Here is a 20335-nt window from a genome sequence, read left to right on the forward strand (position 1 = left end):
CAAATTTGATGGAATCTATCTTTTGATTCATAGTCAATTTACATTTGTGCCAATACATTCGTCCCACAAGTCGATTCGGCTCATATATTGTATTCAATGTGAATATTTGAACACATTGTTTTGCCACTGGCTGGAATAATGTACAAGAATAGTGAAAAAAAAACAATTTGAAGAAAAAGAAATAAGTGATATGGATAGCTTTTAAAGAAAAAATTATTAACTCAGCCAAATGCAAGCTTAAATGGTTTTTTTTTTTTTTTTTTTTTTTGTTGATGAAATTTGTTGTTTTCAATGTGAATGTAATTAACTCAAGGCTTTGCATTGGAGTTAATTAATGAATGGCCAGAAATGTATAAGCCTGGTTGGCAGATCAAGTTCACTGGGGACATTCCTAGGCAATGTATTAGGACTTTACCAAACCATGGTTCCAAATACTTGTTTATAGTGATCAGTATTTTCATTCCAGTGTAATATCAGTAAAGTTGTACATCGTGTACCTTTATTATCTGAACTGAAACATGATTTGTTTGGTATGATGTTGTTTGCACACAGCACACATACATGTAATCCATTGCAGGATGAGTATACGTATACACAATGAGTGCGTGACCACGATTGGATACAGTTTGTTGTTTGGATCTTGTTGCACGTTTGTAACTGGCAAGTTTGGACGAGTTAGTATTGGACAATTTCGTGCGTACTGTTAAGTTGGATGAACTGACTTTGGGATGAATAAACTTGTTGGACAAAATGACTTGGCTTGAATCTACCAGTGAGATGAATCAACCATTCATTGTTTCTACAGCCAATTGCAACAAAAGCATCTTTTGGGGAATTGAATAAAGATCTTTGGAACAAGTGTTTTATAAACATTTATGAATGTTCTTAAGACAAATTCAGGCATTAATGAAACCTGGTGTACACTAATATTTGTTGTTATACCTTAATAGGATGGTGCTAAGTTCAAGAGAATATGGGAAAAACATTCCAGAACACCAATAGCATTTCAAGGGTAAGCTATGCAGTCATGTATTTTATTACGTGTTTAATTTAATTGTAAAGCCTTGACATATGATTGCTGCAGCATTGCTATACATTTGTATTGACCACTGCCATTTGTATTGACCACTGCCATTTTTATTGACCACTGCAATTTGTATTGACCACTGCCATTTTTATTGACCACTGCAATTTGTATTGACCACTGCCATTTGTATTGGCCACTGCCATTTGTATTGACCACTGCCATTTTTATTGACCACTGCAATTTGTATTGACCACTGCCATTTTTATTGACCACTGCCATTTTTATTGACCACTGCCATTTATATTTACCACTGCCATTTGTATTGACCACTGCCAGTTGTATTGACCACTGCCATTTGTTTTGACCACTGCCATTTGCATTGGCCACTGCCATTTATTTTGACCACTGCCATTTGCATTGGCCACTGCCATTTGTATTGACCACTGCCATTTGTATTGACCACTGCCATTTGCATTGGCCATTGCCATTTGTATTGACCACTGCCATTTGTATTGACCACTGCCATTTGCATTGGCCACTGCCATTTGTATTGACTACTGCCATTTGTTTTGACCACTGCCATTTGTATTGACCATCTCCATTTGTATTGACCACTGCCATTTGTATTGACCACTGCCATTTGTATTGACTACTGCCAATTGTTTTGACCACTGCCATTTGTTTTGACCACTGCCATTTGTATTGACCATCTCCATTTGTGTTGACCAATGCCATTTGTATTGACTACTGCCATTTGTTTTGACCACTGCCATTTGTATTGACCACTGTCATTTGCATTGGCCACTGCCATTTGTATTGACCACTGCCATTTTTATTGACTACTGCCATTTGTTTTGACCACTGCCATTTGTATTGACCATCTCCATTTGTATTGACCACTGCCATTTGTATTTACCACTGCCATTTGTATTGACCACTGGTATTTGTATTGACCATTGCCATATGTATTTACCACTGCCATTTGTATTGACCACTGCCATATGTATTTACCACTGCCATTTGTTTTGACCACTGCCATTTGTATTGACCATCTCCATTTGTTTTGACCACTGCCATTTGTATTGACCATCTCCATTTGTTTTTACCACTGCCATTTGTATTGACCATCTCCATTTGTATTGGCCACTGCCATTTGTATTGACCACTGCTATTTGTATTGACCACTGCCATTTGTATTGACCATTGCCATTTGTATTGACCACTGCCATTTGTATTGACCATTGCCATTTGTTTTGACCACTGCCATTTGTATTGACTACTGCCATTTGTTTTGACCACTGCCATTTGTATTGACCATCTTCATTTGTTTTGACCACTGCCATTTGTTTTGACCACTGCCATTTGTATAGACCACTGCCATTTTTATTGACCACTGCCATTTGTATTGACCATTGCCATTTGTATTGACCACTGCCATATGTATTTACCACTGCCATTTGTTTTGACCACTGCCATTTGTATTGACCACTGCCATTTGTTTTGACCACTGCCATTTGTTTTGACCACTGTCATTTGTATTTACCACTGCCATTTGTATTGACCACTGCCATTTGTATTGAACACTGCCATTTGAATTGACCATCTCCATTTGTATTGAACACTCCCAGTTGTACTGACCATCTCCATTTGTATTGACCACTGCCAGTTGTATTGACCATCTCCATTTGTAAATACCTTTTCCATGTGTTGACTTGAGTAATTATATTGATTAAGTAATATATTAATAATATTTTGTTATTCTTTCTTTTACAGAGATAAATTATATTTTGATAATTATAGAAACTGTTTCACATGGTAAGAAATATAATTTTCATTTCATAATGTTTCCCTTTATCATTTTATCATCATTGTCAGCAGGTCTCACTTGTAACACAATCTCAAAATCAGAGATTTAATTTAGTTTTTATATAAATCACTGTTTATTTGTTTTGAAAAAAATATTAACAATCATAAGTATTGCAATTTTACATAACTTGTGATACAGACAATTTTTGGAAATTTTTTGATAATGATCAATACATTTCATTTGTGGTCTTAAGTTGTGATTTGTTAGTTAATGTTTGTCAGGAAGTACTGCTGTGAGTAAATTAATTTTATTATTATTATTATATAAGGTTATTACGAGAATACCTCAAAGTATGCACGAAGACAGTACAGCTGGAGTATCGATCGACGGGCAGTGGAGGTTTGTTGCGTGGCGTACTGTCTGAATGCATACTTTGAGGTATTCTCGTATTAACCTTATTATTATACATCTTTTCCTACCAAGGATACATCATGGGAATGCCGAAATCCAAAATGTTTAGAACAGAAGTAGCGAACTTGTTGATGTGGAGTCCAGTCAAACTCTGATGGCAACCATATTTTTATTAGTAGAGGAATTCACAATTCCTGATATTGTAGGATGAAATACCCCGCAAAATTACGGCATCTTGTGACTTTATGCATTACAGTGACAGATGTATAATAATAAACTTTATTTAACGAGGGTAACATAGTAAGTTTTCATGTATCTTCGCTATGGCCCTCATCAAGAGTAAGGTATTGGGGATAGATACAAAAAATGTTTTTAAACTGACCTAGACCTGACCCCTTAGCCAAAAATAAAATAAATCAACCACAGTTTACTAATTTGAAGACAGTCAATTGTTAATAATTTATTATGCATTTTTGTAGTGATTGAAAACAATTTTTACTCCACACTTCATCCTGCCAACCCCATGTTTTAGTTAGTACTTCCCTCGCTTATATGATTTAATTTGTCAACAGTTGTGGTACAAATGGTCTACCTCGGTTACTTTATAAACTGCCTCTATGTGCACCATCACAGAAAATAAAAGACGCTTTAATGTATGACTATACATCAAGGCTGGTAAGAAAACATAATGTTGTATTGACAGCGTTCTCTATGAGGGGAGTGTAGGCTGGTAAGAAAACATAATGTTGTATTGACAGCGTTCTCTATGAGGGGAGTGTAGGCTGGCAAGAAAACATAATGTTGTATTGACAGGGTTCTCTATGAGGGGAGTGTAGGCTGGTAAGAAAACATAATGTTGTATTGACAGGGTTCTCTATCAGGGGAGTGTAGGCTGGTAAGAAAACATAATGTTGTATTGACAGGGTTGCTCTATGAGGGGAGTGTAGGCTGGTAAGAAAACATAATGTTGTATTGACAGGGTTCTCTATCAGGGGAGTGTAGGCTGGTAAGAAAACATAATATTGTATTGACAGGGTTGCTCTATGAGGGGAGTGTAGGCTGGTAAGAAAACATAATGTTGTATTGACAGGGTTCTCTATCAGGGGAGTGTAGGCTGGTAAGAAAACATAATGTTGTATTGACAGGGTTCTCTATGAGGGGAGTGTAGGCTGGTAAGAAAACATAATATTGTATTGACAGCGTTCTCTATGAGGGGAGTGTAGGCTGGTAAGAAAACATAATGTTGTATTGACAGGGTTCTCTATAAGGGGAGTGTAGGCTGGTAAGAAAACATAATGTTGTATTGACAGCGTTCTCTATGGGGGGAGTGTAGGCTGGTAAGAAAACATAATGTTGTATTGACAGGGTTCTCTATGAGGGGAATGTAGGCTGGTAAGAAAACATAATATTGTATTGACAGGGTTCTCTATGAGGGGAGTGTAGGCTGGTAAGAAAACATAATGTTGTATTGACAGGGTTCTCTATGAGGGGAGTGTAGGCTGGTAAGAAAACATAATGTTGTATTGACAGGGTTTTCTATGAGGGGAGTGTAGGCTGGTAAGAAAACATAATATTGTATTAACAGGGTTCTCTATGAGGGGAGGGGAAGCTGGTATTAAAGAAAACATACATGTTTCTATTAATATTGTAGAATGAGATATATTATAAAAACAAAGGATGGCGGCCATCGCTGCTGGCACTGACAGCTGATAACAAACTTTCAAGATATGACTCAGAGACAGGAGAGTTATTACAAGACGTATTTCTTTCTTCCAGATATAAATTCAGGTTAGTGTCAAAAGAATTTAGATTCTACTGTAAAAAAATCAAATTTCAATCTTATTCAAATTTAACAATATGATGTAATATTTCCTTTACAAACCAGTGAATTAAAAACTTTTAACCCAGTGAATATTCAAATTTAACAATATAATGTAATATTTTCTTCACAAACTAGTGAATATTTCTACATCTCCCAGAACTGACATTGCTAATACTGAATTACATGTATCATTATTGTTTTACCTCCAGGCATATAAGCTGTGAAACAGATCCCAACACACTAGTAGTCAGGTCTATACATACAAAGCACACAGCAATGGCCAGAGCTGTAAGTATATGTGTTATATGCATGGTTATCATGCCAATACAGCAGTATGGCGATATATTGACTGACAAAAATATGTTATATGTCTTTTTTTTTGCTTTAATGAGAGATAATATTATCATTGTTAAAATTCTTTTTTAGCTTCCTATAGAACTGTTTGTGTTCTATGAAATGATTCTATTTCTGTCACAAGCTATAGTGTTGCCAGATTAGATGTAAACTAGGAAGTTGTTCAAATCTGAAAAATTAGTGTTCAATGGTGTTGACATAGTTCTTTCCAAATAAGGGGAATTTATTTTCATTTGAATGAGTGCAAAAACGTTTTGAACAAATACAAAAAAATTTTTTTAAATTTATTGTTTTCAGTTATCGATGTATAATTACCTCATTTATTGCATGCACTTATTCAATCCCATTAGACGAAGCTCTGTGATTTGAGTCAAAAGTTAAACTGGTAGCCATTTTGTTTTGTTTTCTCAGATACTTTTATAGTTTTAGTTTAAATTTAGTACAAAACAAAACATAATGGTATACACAGACATGTTGATTTCTTTTGATGACCTTGAACTGTTGGCCAAAAAATCAACATTTGAAATGTCATAAAACGTTTCTCTGGCGGCACGGGCTGATTTCATTCAAACTATGAACATCACTCATGGTGAATTTCATCAAGGCATATTTTTTGTAGAAAATTGTATCATAAAATATTTATAGATCGTTACTCTCATGCTTAATTTAAATCCAAAGATTCTGCTTTCATTGGCTAGAGAAGCGATAAGGTATTGCCCATTATGCATGATTGAGTCTTTGCGAGTTTTTTTTTCATCATTGGCCAATTTACTTTCAGACATCTGTAGGCAAGTTGTGATTTGTCAAGTTGTTTTCAATTTCTTTTGAAATTTATAATATATTTATAAATATTTTATATAAAAAACATTCATACCTTTATGAAATTTGCTGTACTCTAAAGTTAATGATACGGTATAGGTTTTTTTGCTTTGAGACCCAAAATTCAACTTTTTTGTATTTTTCAATGCTGAACTATAAGGAGCAAACACTCAGAAGGAAAAAAATGAATTGGGTGTTTTTATAGGGTGTAAAAACCCATTTGTATTAATTAAAAACAAAAGCACATGGCTTTGTTTTGATTCCCATGTTTTAATTAAACAACCAAAGACATAACAGACAGCTAATTTGCATAATAGTCACCACCCATAGCAAATATAAACAGTCTCTCGCATTCAGTACAAGTTACGCTTCAATGATACACGCATTCTATTTACGATTATCGTCTACGGATTTAATTTCGCTCTTCAACACTAAAGTCTTTCAATCGACCATGAAACGGGGACGAAAGAAAACGAATCCAAAGAAGTTTGGAGAACAACGTCGACAATATGTAAATACACAGTGACTTTATATGACGCAACTAGGTATTCTCATTCATTGGTGAAAATTATACATTGATGTATCTATATGAAAACCTTACTAATATATTTGTAATTTGGTAAAATTAAATTCACATTTTTAGCCAATACTAAGAAATCAGTTGCCATAACAGTTGAGTTTGTGCCTTCAGAACTCCACTACAGTCAAATGCAATCTTTATTTACCAGGCTTGAATTTGGGGATTCCTTGTTGACTCAAGAATCCTAGGAAGATAGTCGATCCAGGGAAATATTGTGTATACTAACATGCATAGTAGAAAAAATGTACACATATTTTCTTTTTAAGCACCATTCATTACTTTCAGCATTTTGTGTAATTTTAGGCTGGTATACTCCAATCATTATTAATGGTCCTTGCTGTTTTTCATGTATTCCCACTGGAGTTTGTTGGTATGATGGAAATTGACAAAAATGTAAGTTGAGTAAAATTGAAGCAGTTATCTTATTGCAGCTATTTTTGCTTCTTAATAGTTGAATAGTGGTGACAACTTATCTGAATCTAATCTTAGGCAGAAATTTTGCTCTGTAGCTCTGTCTACTACTCTACATTGCTTCCAAGTACACCTAATTATGCAAATGACTATAAATGATTATGTAAATGACTATCTAAATGATTATGTAAATGACTAAATGATTATGTAAATGACTATGCAAGTGAATATGTAAATGACTATGTAAATTATTATGTAAATGACTATATAAATGATAATGTGAATAACTATTTAAATGATAATGTAAATGACTATCTAAATGATTATGTGAATGACTATAAATGATTATGTAAATGACTATCTAAATGATTATGTAAATGAATATCTAAATGATTATGCAAATTACTATGCAAGTGATTATGTAAATGACTATGTAAATGACTATGTAAATGATTATGTAAATGACTATCTAAATGATTATGTAAATGACTAAATGATTATGTAAATGACTAAATGATTATGTAAATGAATATGTAAATGACTATGTAAATGTCTTTGTAAATAAATTATGCATGTACTTGAAACTGGTATACAACATGAGATCGAACTGATTGTTGGTTCTCCAAGAGTTGAAATAATTAGTATAGGTTAGTGGTCAGATGTAGTGTACACCAATGGCTATATATTTTTGAAAACTATCATCACTATATACTAAGTTAAACCTTCAGAAATTTTTCAAAAATTTTGATCAAGATCAGTAGCCTTTGATAAATCATGATTATTTGAAAACGATAGAAAATGTGCAAAAAAGTTACAGTTTTAAAAAAAAACAGTTGAATGCCAGAATTTTTCCCACTAAAATCTTGCGCATTTTTATGTATTTTTTATAATAAATCTGTCATTCACAATTAGCTACTAATCGTGATCAAAACTTTTAAAAAGTGGGGAAAAATTTAACATAAGTCGACTTTGGCACTCAAAGATCGAAAGGTAAATGTGTTGAATCTTATACTGTTACATCACCCTTTCTTTCAAGATATTTGGTAAAGACGTGAGTGATGCCATGATAGCACATAATGTGTTAGTTATAACCCATCAGAATGGAATGGTCAGGCTTTACAACTTTCAACACATATTGGAGGAGGTAAGATCCATAATATTTCATTATTATAACCCATCAGAATGGAATGGTCAGGCTTTACAACTTTCAACACATATTGGAGGAGGTAAGATCCATAATATTTGATTATTATAACCCATCAGAATGGAATGGTCAGGCTTTACAACTTTCAACACATATTGGAGGAGGTAAGATCCATAATATTTGATTGTTATAACCCATCAGAATGGAATAGTCAGGCTTTACAACTTCCAACACATATTGGAGGAGGTAAGATCCATAATATTTGATTATTATAACCCATCAGAATGGAATGGTCAGGCTTTACAACTTTCAACACATATTGGAGGAGGTAAGATCCATAATATTTCATTAGTATAACCCATCAGAATGGAATGGTCAGGCTTTACAACTTTCAACACATATTGGAGGAGGTAAGATCCATAATATTTCATTAGCATAACCCAGCAGAATGGAATGGTCAGGCTTTACAACTTTCAACACATATTGGAGGAGGTAAGATCCATAATATTTCATTATTATAACCCATCAGAATGGAATGGTCAGGCTTTACAACTTTCAACACATATTGGAGGAGGTAAGATCCATAATATTTCATTATTATAACACATCAGAATGGAATGGTCAGGCTTTACAACTTTCATCACATATTGGAGGAGGTAAGATCCATAATATTTCATTATTATAACCCATCAGAATGGAATGGTCAGGCTTTACAACTTTCAACACATATTGGAGAAGGTAAGATCCATAATATTTCATTAGTATAACCCATCAGAATGGAATGGTCAGGCTTTACAACTTTCAACACATATTGGAGGAGGTAAGATCCATAATATTTCATTATTATAACCCATCAGAATGAAATGGTCAGGCTTTACAACTTTCAACACATATTGGAGGAGGTAAGATCCATAATATTTCATTAGTATAACCCATCAGAATGGAATGGTCAGGCTTTACAACTTTCAACACATATTGGAGGAGGTAAGATCCATAATATTTCATTATTATAACCCAGCAGAATGGAATGGTCAGGCTTTACAACTTCCAACACATATTGGAGGAGGTAAGATCCATAATATTTCATTATTATAACCCATCAGAATGAAATGGTCAGGCTTTACAACTTTCAACACATATTGGAGGAGGTAAGATCCATAATATTTCATTAGTATAACACATCAGAATGGAATGGTCAGGCGTTACAACTTTCAACACATATTGGAGGAGGTAAGATCCATAATATTTCATTATTATAACCCATCAGAATGGAATGGTCAGGCTTTACAACTTTCAACACATATTGGAGGAGGTAAGATCCATAATATTTCATTATTATAACCCATCAGAATGGAATGGTCAGGCTTTACAACTTTCAACACATATTGGAGGAGGTAAGATCCATAATATTTCATTATTATAACACATCAGAATGGAATGGTCAGGCTTTACAACTTTCAACACTTATTGGAGGAGGTAAGATCCATAATATTTCATTATTATAACCCATCAGAATGGAATGGTCAGGCTTTACAACTTTCATCACATATTGGAGGAGGTAAGATCCATAATATTTCATTAGTATAACCCATCAGAATGGAATGGTCAGGCTTTACAACTTTCAACACATATTGGAGGAGGTAAGATCCATAATATTTGATTATTATAACCCAGCAGAATGGAATGGTCAGGCTTTACAACTTTCATCACATATTGGAGGAGGTAAGATCCATAATATTTCATTATCATAACCCATCAGAATGGAATGGTCAGGCTTTACAACTTTCAACACATATTGGAGGAGGTAAGATCCATAATATTTGATTATTATAACCCAGCAGAATGGAATGGTCAGGCTTTACAACTTTCATCACATATTGGAGGAGGTAAGATCCATAATATTTCATTATTATAACCCATCAGAATGGAATGGTCAGGCTTTACAACTTTCATCACATATTGGAGGAGGTAAGATCCATAATATTTCATTAGTATAACCCATCAGAATGGAATGGTCAGGCTTTACAACTTTCAACACATATTGGAGGAGGTAAGATCCATAATATTTGATTATTATAACCCAGCAGAATGGAATGGTCAGGCTTTACAACTTTCATCACATATTGGAGGAGGTAAGATCCATAATATTTCATTATTATAACCCATCAGAATGGAATGGTCAGGCTTTACAACTTTCAACACATATTGGAGGAGGTAAGATCCATAATATTTCATTATCATAACCCATCAGAATGGAATGGTCAGGCTTTACAACTTTCATCACATATTGGAGGAGGTAAGATCCATAATATTTCATTATTATAACCCATCAGAATGGAATGGTCAGGCTTTACAACTTTCAACACATATTGGAGGAGGTAAGATCCATAATATTTCATTATTATAACCCATCAGAATGGAATGGTCAGGCTTTACAACTTTCAACACTTATTGGAGGAGGTAAGATCCATAATATTTCATTATTATAACCCATCAGAATGGAATGGTCAGGCTTTACAACTTTCAACACATATTGGAGGAGGTAAGATCCATAATATTTCATTATTATAACCCATCAGAATGGAATGGTCAGGCTTTACAACTTTCAACACTTATTGGAGGAGGTAAGATCCATAATATTTCATTATTATAACCCATCAGAATGGAATGGTCAGGCTTTACAACTTTCAACACATATTGGAGGATGTAAGATCCATAATATTTCATTATTATAACCCATCAGAATGGAATGGTCAGGCTTTACAACTTTCATCACATATTGGAGGAGGTAAGATCCATAATATTTGATTATTATAACCCATCAGAATGGAATGGTCAGGCTTTACAACTTTCAACACATATTGGAGGATGTAAGATCCATAATATTTCATTATTATAACCCATCAGAATGGAATGGTCAGGCTTTACAACTTTCATCACATATTGGAGGAGGTAAGATCCATAATATTTCATTATTATAACCCATCAGAATGGAATGGTCAGGCTTTACAACTTTCAACACATATTGGAGGAGGTAAGATCCATAATATTTCATTAGTATAACCCATCAGAATGGAATGGTCAGGCTTTACAACTTTCAACACATATTGGAGGAGGTAAGATCCATAATATTTCATTAGTATAACCCATCAGAATGGAATGGTCAGGCTTTACAACTTTCAACACATATTGGAGGAGGTAAGATCCTTAATATTTCATTATTATAACACATCAGAATGGAATGGTCAGGCTTTACAACTTTCAACACATATTGGAGGAGGTAAGATCCATAATATTTGATTATTATAACCCATCAGAATGGAATAGTCTGGCTTAACAACTTTCAACACATATTGGAGGAGGTAAGATCCATAATATTTCATTATTATAACCCATCAGAATGGAATGGTCAGGCTTTACAACTTTCAACACATATTGGAGGAGGTAAGATCCATAATATTTCATTATTATAACCCATCAGAATGGAATGGTCAGGCTTTACAACTTTCAACACTTATTGGAGGAGGTAAGATCCATAATTTTTCATTAGTATAACCCATCAGAATGGAATGGTCAGGCTTTACAACTTTCATCACATATTGGAGGAGGTAAGATCCATAATATTTCATTATTATAACCCATCAGAATGGAATGGTCAGGCTTTACAACTTTCAACACATATTGGAGGAGGTAAGATCCATAATATTTCATTATTATAACCCATCAGAATGGAATGGTCAGGCTTTACAACTTTCAACACTTATTGGAGGAGGTAAGATCCATAATATTTCATTATTATAACCCATCAGAATTGAATGGTCAGGCTTTACAACTTTCATCACATATTGGAGGAGGTAAGATCCATAATATTTCATTATTATAACCCATCAGAATGGAATGGTCAGGCTTTACAACTTTCAACACATATTGGAGGAGGTAAGATCCATAATATTTCATTATTATAACCCATCAGAATGGAATGGTCAGGCTTTACAACTTTCAACACATATTGGAGGAGGTAAGATCCATAATATTTCATTATTATAACCCATCAGAATGGAATGGTCAGGCTTTACAACTTTCAACACTTATTGGAGGAGGTAAGATCCATAATATTTCATTATTATAACCCATCAGAATTGAATGGTCAGGCTTTACAACTTTCAACACATATTGGAGGAGGTAAGATCCATAATATTTCATTATTATAACACATCAGAATGGAATGGTTAGGCTTTACAAATTTCAACACATATTGGAGGAGGTAAGATCCATAATATTTCATTAGTATAACCCATCAGAATGGAATGGTCAGGCTTTACAACTTTCAACACATATTGGAGGAGGTAAGATCCATAATATTTCAATATTATAACCCATCAGAATGGAATGGTCAGGCTTTACAACTTTCAACACATATTGGAGGAGGTAAGATCCATAATATTTCATTATTATAACCCAGCAGAATGGAATGGTCAGGCTTTACAACTTTCAACACATATTGGAGGAGGTAAGATCCATAATATTTCATTATTATAACCCATCAGAATGGAATGGTCAGGCTTTACAACTTTCAACACATATTGGAGGAGGTAAGATCCATAATATTTCATTATTATAACCCAGCAGAATGGAATGGTCAGGCTTTACAACTTTCAACACATATTGGAGGAGGTAAGATCCATAATATTTCATTATTATAACCCATCAGAATGGAATGGTCAGGCTTTACAACTTTCAACACATATTGGAAGAGGTAAGATCCATAATATTTGATTAGTATAACCCATCAGAATGGAATGGTCAGGCTTTACAACTTTCAACACTTATTGGAGGAGGTAAGATCCATAATATTTCATTATTATAACCCATCAGAATGGAATGGTCAGGCTTTACAACTTTCAACACATATTGGAGGAGGTAAGATCCATAATATTTCATTATTATAACCCATCAGAATGGAATGGTCAGGCTTTACAACTTTCAACACATATTGGAGGATGTAAGATCCATAATATTTCATTAGTATAACCCATCAGAATGGAATGGTCAGGCTTTACAACTTTCAACACTTATTGGAGGAGGTAAGATCCATAATATTTGATTATTATAACCCATCAGAATGGAATGGTCAGGCTTTACAACTTTCAACACATATTGGAGGAGGGAAGATCCATAATATTTCATTATTATAACCCATCAGAATGGAATGGTCAGGCTTTACAACTTTCAACACATATTGGAGGATGTAAGATCCATAATATTTCATTAGTATAACCCATCAGAATGGAATGGTCAGGCTTTACAACTTTCAACACTTATTGGAGGAGGTAAGATCCATAATATTTGATTATTATAACCCATCAGAATGGAATGGTCAGGCTTTACAACTTTCAACACTTATTGGAGGAGGTAAGATCCATAATATTTCATTATTATAACCCATCAGAATGGAATGGTCAGGCTTTACAACTTTCAACACATATTGGAGGAGGTAAGATCCATAATATTTGATTATTATAACCCATCAGAATGGAATGGTCAGGCTTTACAACTTTCAACACTTATTGGAGGAGGTAAGATCCATAATATTTGATTATTATAACCCATCAGAATGGAATGGTCAGGCTTTACAACTTTCAACACATATTGGAGGAGGGAAGATCCATAATATTTGATTATTATAACCCATCAGAATGGAATGGTCAGGCTTTACAACTTTCAACACATATTGGAGGATGTAAGATCCATAATATTTCATTATTATAACCCATCAGAATGGAATGGTCAGGCTTTACAACTTTCATCACATATTGGAGGAGGTAAGATCCATAATATTTCATTAGTATAACCCAGCAGAATGGAATGGTCAGGCTTTACAACTTTCAACACATATTGGAGGAGGTAAGATCCATAATATTTCATTATTATAACCCATCAGAATGGAATGGTCAGGCTTTACAACTTTCAACACATATTGGAGGAGGTAAGATCCATAATATTTCATTAGTATAACCCATCAGAATGGAATGGTCAGGCTTTACAACTTTCAACACATATTGGAGGAGGTAAGATCCATAATATTTCATTATTATAACCCATCAGAATGAAATGGTCAGGCTTTACAACTTTCAACACATATTGGAGGAGGTAAGATCCATAATATTTCATTAGTATAACCCATCAGAATGGAATGGTCAGGCTTTACAACTTTCAACACATATTGGAGGAGGTAAGATCCATAATATTTCATTATTATAACCCATCAGAATGGAATGGTCAGGCTTTACAACTTTCATCACATATTGGAGGAGGTAAGATCCGTAATATTTCATTAGTATAACCCAGCAGAATGGAATGGTCAGGCTTTACAACTTTCAACACATATTGGAGGAGGTAAGATCCATAATATTTCATTATTATAACCCATCAGAATGGAATGGTCAGGCTTTACAACTTTCAACACATATTGGAGGAGGTAAGATCCATAATATTTCATTAGTATAACCCATCAGAATGGAATGGTCAGGCTTTACAACTTTCAACACATATTGGAGGAGGTAAGATCCATAATATTTCATTATTATAACCCATCAGAATGGAATGGTCAGGCTTTACAACTTTCATCACATATTGGAGGAGGTAAGATCCGTAATATTTCATTAGTATAACCCAGCAGAATGGAATGGTCAGGCTTTACAACTTTCAACACATATTGGAGGAGGTAAGATCCATAATATTTCATTAGTATAACCCATCAGAATGGAATGGTCAGGCTTTACAACTTTCAACACATATTGGAGGAGGTAAGATCCATAATATTTGATTATTATAACCCATCAGAATGGAATGGTCAGGCTTTACAACTTTCAACACATATTGGAGGAGGTAAGATCCATAATATTTGATTATTATAACCCATCAGAATGGAATGGTCAGGCTTTACAACTTTCAACACATATTGGAGGAGGTAAGATCCATAATATTTGATTATTATAACCCATCAGAATGGAATGGTCAGGCTTTACAACTTTCAACACATATTGGAGGAGGTAAGATCCATAATATTTCATTAGTATAACCCATCAGAATGGAATGGTCAGGCTTTACAACTTTCAACACATATTGGAGGAGGTAAGATCCATAATATTTGATTATTATAACCCATCAGAATGGAATGGTCAGGCTTTACAACTTTCAACACATATTGGAGGAGGTAAGATCCATAATATTTCATTATTATAACCCATCAGAATGGAATGGTCAGGCTTTACAACTTTCAACACATATTGGAGGAGGTAAGATCCGTAATATTTCATTATCATAACCCATCAGAATGGAATGGTCAGGCTTTACAACTTTCAACACATATTGGAGGAGGTAAGATCCGTAATATTTCATTAGTATAACCCATCAGAATGGAATGGTCAGGCTTTACAACTTTCAACACATATTGGAGGAGGTAAGATCCATAATATTTCATTATTATAACCCATCAGAATGGAATGGTCAGGCTTTACAACTTTCAACACATATTGGAGGAGGTAAGATCCATAATATTTCATTATTATAACCCATCAGAATGGAATGGTCAGGCTTTACAACTTTCAACACTTATTGGAGGAGGTAAGATCCATAATATTTGATTAGTATAACCCATCAGAATGGAATGGTCAGGCTTTACAACTTTCAACACTTATTGGAGGAGGTAAGATCCATAATATTTGATTATTATAACCCATCAGAACGGAATGGTCAGGCTTTACAACTTTCAACACATATTGGAGGAGGTAAGATCCATAATATTTCATTATTATAACCCATCAGAATGGAATGGTCAGGCTTTACAACTTCCATCACATATTGGAGGAGGTAAGATCCGTAATATTTCATTAGTATAACCCAGCAGAATGGAATGGTCAGGCTTTACAACTTTCAACACATATTGGAGGAGGTAAGATCCATAATATTTCATTATTATAACCCATCAGAATGGAATGGTCAGGCTTTACAACTTTCAACACATATTGGAGGAGGTAAGATCCATAATATTTCATTAGCATAACCCAGCAGAATGGAATGGTCAGGCTTTACAACTTTCATCACATATTGGAGGAGGTAAGATCCATAATATTTCATTATTATAACCCATCAGAATGGAATGGTCAGGCTTTACAACTTTCATCACATATTGGAGGAGGTAAGATCCATAATATTTCATTATTATAACCCATCAGAATGGAATGGTCAGGCTTTACAACTTTCAACACATATTGGAGGAGTTAAGATCCATAATATTTCATTATTATAACCCATCAGAATGGAATGGTCAGGCTTTACAACTTTCAACACATATTGGAGGAGGTAAGATCCATAATATTTGATTATTATAACCCATCAGAATGGAATGGTCAGGCTTTACAACTTTCAACACATATTGGAGGAGGTAAGATCCATAATATTTGATTATTATAACCCATCAGAATGGAATGATCAGGCTTTACAACTTTCAACACATATTGGAGGATGTAAGATCCATAATATTTCATTATTATAACCCATCAGAATGGAATGGTCAGGCTTTACAACTTTCATCACATATTGGAGGAGGTAAGATCCATAATATTTCATTATTATAACCCATCAGAATTGAATGGTCAGGCTTTACAACTTTCATCACATATTGGAGGAGGTAAGATCCATAATATTTCATTATTATAACCCATCAGAATGGAATGGTCAGGCTTTACAACTTTCATCACATATTAGAGGAGGTAAGATCCGTAATATTTCATTAGTATAACCCAGCAGAATGGAATGGTCAGGCTTTACAACTTTCAACACATATTGGAGGAGGTAAGATCCATAATATTTCATTATTATAACCCATCAGAATGGAATGGTCAGGCTTTACAACTTTCAACACATATTGGAGGAGGTAAGATCCATAATATTTCATTAGTATAACCCATCAGAATGGAATGGTCAGGCTTTACAACTTTCAACACATATTGGAGGAGGTAAGATCCATAATATTTCATTATTATAACCCATCAGAATGGAATGGTCAGGCTTTACAACTTTCAACACATATTGGAGGAGGTAAGATCCATAATATTTCATTAGCATAACCCAGCAGAATGGAATGGTCAGGCTTTACAACTTTCATCACATATTGGAGGAGGTAAGATCCATAATATTTGATTATTATAACCCATCAGAATGGAATGGTCAGGCTTTACAACTTTCAACACATATTGGAGGAGGTAAGATCCATAATATTTCATTATTATAACCCATCAGAATGGAATGGTCAGGCTTTACAACTTTCAACACTTATTGGAGGAGGTAAGATCCATAATATTTGATTATTATAACCCATCAGAACGGAATGGTCAGGCTTTACAACTTTCAACACATATTGGAGGAGGTAAGATCCATAATATTTCATTATTATAACCCATCAGAATGGAATGGTCAGGCTTTACAACTTTCAACACTTATTGGAGGAGGTAAGATCCATAATATTTGATTATTATAACCCATCAGAACGGAATGGTCAGGCTTTACAACTTTCAACACATATTGGAGGAGGTAAGATCCATAATATTTCATTATTATAACCCATCAGAATGGAATGGTCAGGCTTTACAACTTCCATCACATATTGGAGGAGGTAAGATCCGTAATATTTCATTAGTATAACCCAGCAGAATGGAATGGTCAGGCTTTACAACTTTCAACACATATTGGAGGAGGTAAGATCCATAATATTTCATTATTATAACCCATCAGAATGGAATGGTCAGGCTTTACAACTTTCAACACATATTGGAGGAGGTAAGATCCATAATATTTGATTATTATAACCCATCAGAATGGAATGGTCAGGCTTTACAACTTTCAACACATATTGGAGGAGGTAAGATCCATAATATTTCATTAGCATAACCCAGCAGAATGGAATGGTCAGGCTTTACAACTTTCATCACATATTGGAGGAGGTAAGATCCATAATATTTCATTATTATAACACATCAGAATGGAATGGTCAGGCTTTACAACTTTCATCACATATTGGAGGTAAGATCCATAATATTTGGGAGTCTAATGTTTATATTAGACAATATTTATTGACACAACTATTTGCATATTCATGAGCGTCTTTATGTTGCTACGTCATCAGTTTTTTCAAGCTGTACACGTGCTTGAAGCAGTCTATTTGACTTCTTGAAATGGGGCGGTGGTGGGTTCAAGAAGTCAAATAGACTGCTTCAAGCACGTGTACAGCTTGAAAAAAACTGATGACGTAGAAACATAAAGACGCTCATGAATATGCAAATAGTTGTGTCAATAAATATTGTCTAATATAAACATTAGACTCCCATTTATCACACAACAGATAAAGTAATAACAACACACGTTTATTTGGCAAAACAGGGGGGGCACGCTTCTGGGACCATACAAACAGTCTGAAATGCATAACTGAAATCTGCCTAACAATGAGTGCTACCTAACTTGCCTAGACTAGTCCCACAGCGAGCCCCCCAGTGAGACGGTTAGCAGTGTCAAACTACTACCGCAGAAAAGATAGAGTAAAGTACAGCAAATCTGAAAAGCTCAAAAAACAGTCTGCAAAAAACAGTAAATACTGACTTGTAAAACGTTAGCATATTAATATGAGAAATGAACAGCGGAAGCTGTAGGTTGATTATTGTAGCTGAAAGCTACGTGAAGTAAGTAGGTTATGTAGCTGTGAGCTACGTGAGGTAACAGTGTTATCGATAGAAGCTACGGAAGCTGCAACTACCTGGCAGAGGACAGCGGAAGCTGTCCGGAACTGGTAGAAAACAGCGAAGGCTGTAAACTACGATGTGTTTAGTAAATGAATATTAATAATAAATACATACGAATAAAATACATAAATAATAATTTAAAAAGCTGGAAACCAAATCTTGAGGGAGAAAGAGTATATGATAAATATACAAAGCCCCCAAATGAAATGACCCCAAGATAGAGGAATTTATAATGAATCAGATTAGAAACTACTGGCTATTGTAGAATGTGCAGATCTGACTGACATCCCTGAAGTATGAATGTACCTCAAGTAGCTATCTGAAGACCATCTGCCTAGTGCCTTAATCATGTGATCTTGGATACCGGCATTTGCTGTAGACGTAGCTGCCCCTATACGGAAGGAATGGCCTGTAAATTAAAATGAACTGAGACCCAATGAGCAGACAAGTCTGCGTAAATACTGTAGGAAAACAGAACGCGTCAGTGGTAAGTTGTCTTCAGTTATGCCAAATAAACGTGTGTTCTTATCTCTTTATCTGTTGTGTCATAAATCATTATTATAACCCATCAGAATGGAATGGTCAGGCTTTACAACTTTCAACACTTATTGGAGGATGTAAGATCCATAATATTTCATTAGCATAACCCAGCAGAATGGAATGGTCAGGCTTTACAACTTTCAACACATATTGGAGGAGGTAAGATCCATAATATTTCATTAGCATAACACATCAGAATGGAATGGTCAGGCTTTACAACTTTCAACACATATTGGAGGAGGTAAGATCCATAATATTTCATTATTATAACCCAGCAGAATGGAATGGTCAGGCTTTACAACTTTCAACACTTATTGGAGGAGGTAAGATCCATAATATTTCATTAGTATAACACATCAGAATGGAATGGTCAGGCTTTACAACTTTCATCACATATTGGAGGAGGTAAGATCCATAATATTTCATTATTATAACACATCAGAATGGAATGGTCAGGCTTTACAACTTTCAACACATATTGGAGGAGGTAAGATCCATAATATTTCATTAGTATAACCCATCAGAATGGAATGGTCAGGCTTTACAACTTTCAACACATATTGGAGGAGGTAAGATCCATAATATTTCATTATTATAACACATCAGAATGGAATGGTCAGGCTT

At 34.5% G+C, this 20335-nt stretch overlaps 1 protein-coding gene across 1 annotated transcript in view; it reads left to right on the forward strand.

Moving 5' to 3' along the window:
- Positions 1 to 20335, forward strand: part of LOC146734318 (DDB1- and CUL4-associated factor 17-like) — a 33110-nt gene that overhangs the window by 2455 nt on the left and 10320 nt on the right. The window contains exons 2-8 of the mRNA XM_085508387.1: positions 951 to 1012; positions 2801 to 2842; positions 3818 to 3920; positions 4897 to 5033; positions 5277 to 5355; positions 7124 to 7213; positions 8268 to 8375. Coding sequence (XP_085364513.1) covers positions 951 to 1012; positions 2801 to 2842; positions 3818 to 3920; positions 4897 to 5033; positions 5277 to 5355; positions 7124 to 7213; positions 8268 to 8375 — 621 coding nt within the window. The remainder of the gene's footprint in view (positions 1 to 950; positions 1013 to 2800; positions 2843 to 3817; positions 3921 to 4896; positions 5034 to 5276; positions 5356 to 7123; positions 7214 to 8267; positions 8376 to 20335) is intronic.

This window comes from Saccoglossus kowalevskii, chromosome 15 (assembly GCF_978046115.1).
Source record: "Saccoglossus kowalevskii chromosome 15, keSacKowa6.1, whole genome shotgun sequence".
Classification (NCBI taxonomy): domain Eukaryota; kingdom Metazoa; phylum Hemichordata; class Enteropneusta; family Harrimaniidae; genus Saccoglossus; species Saccoglossus kowalevskii.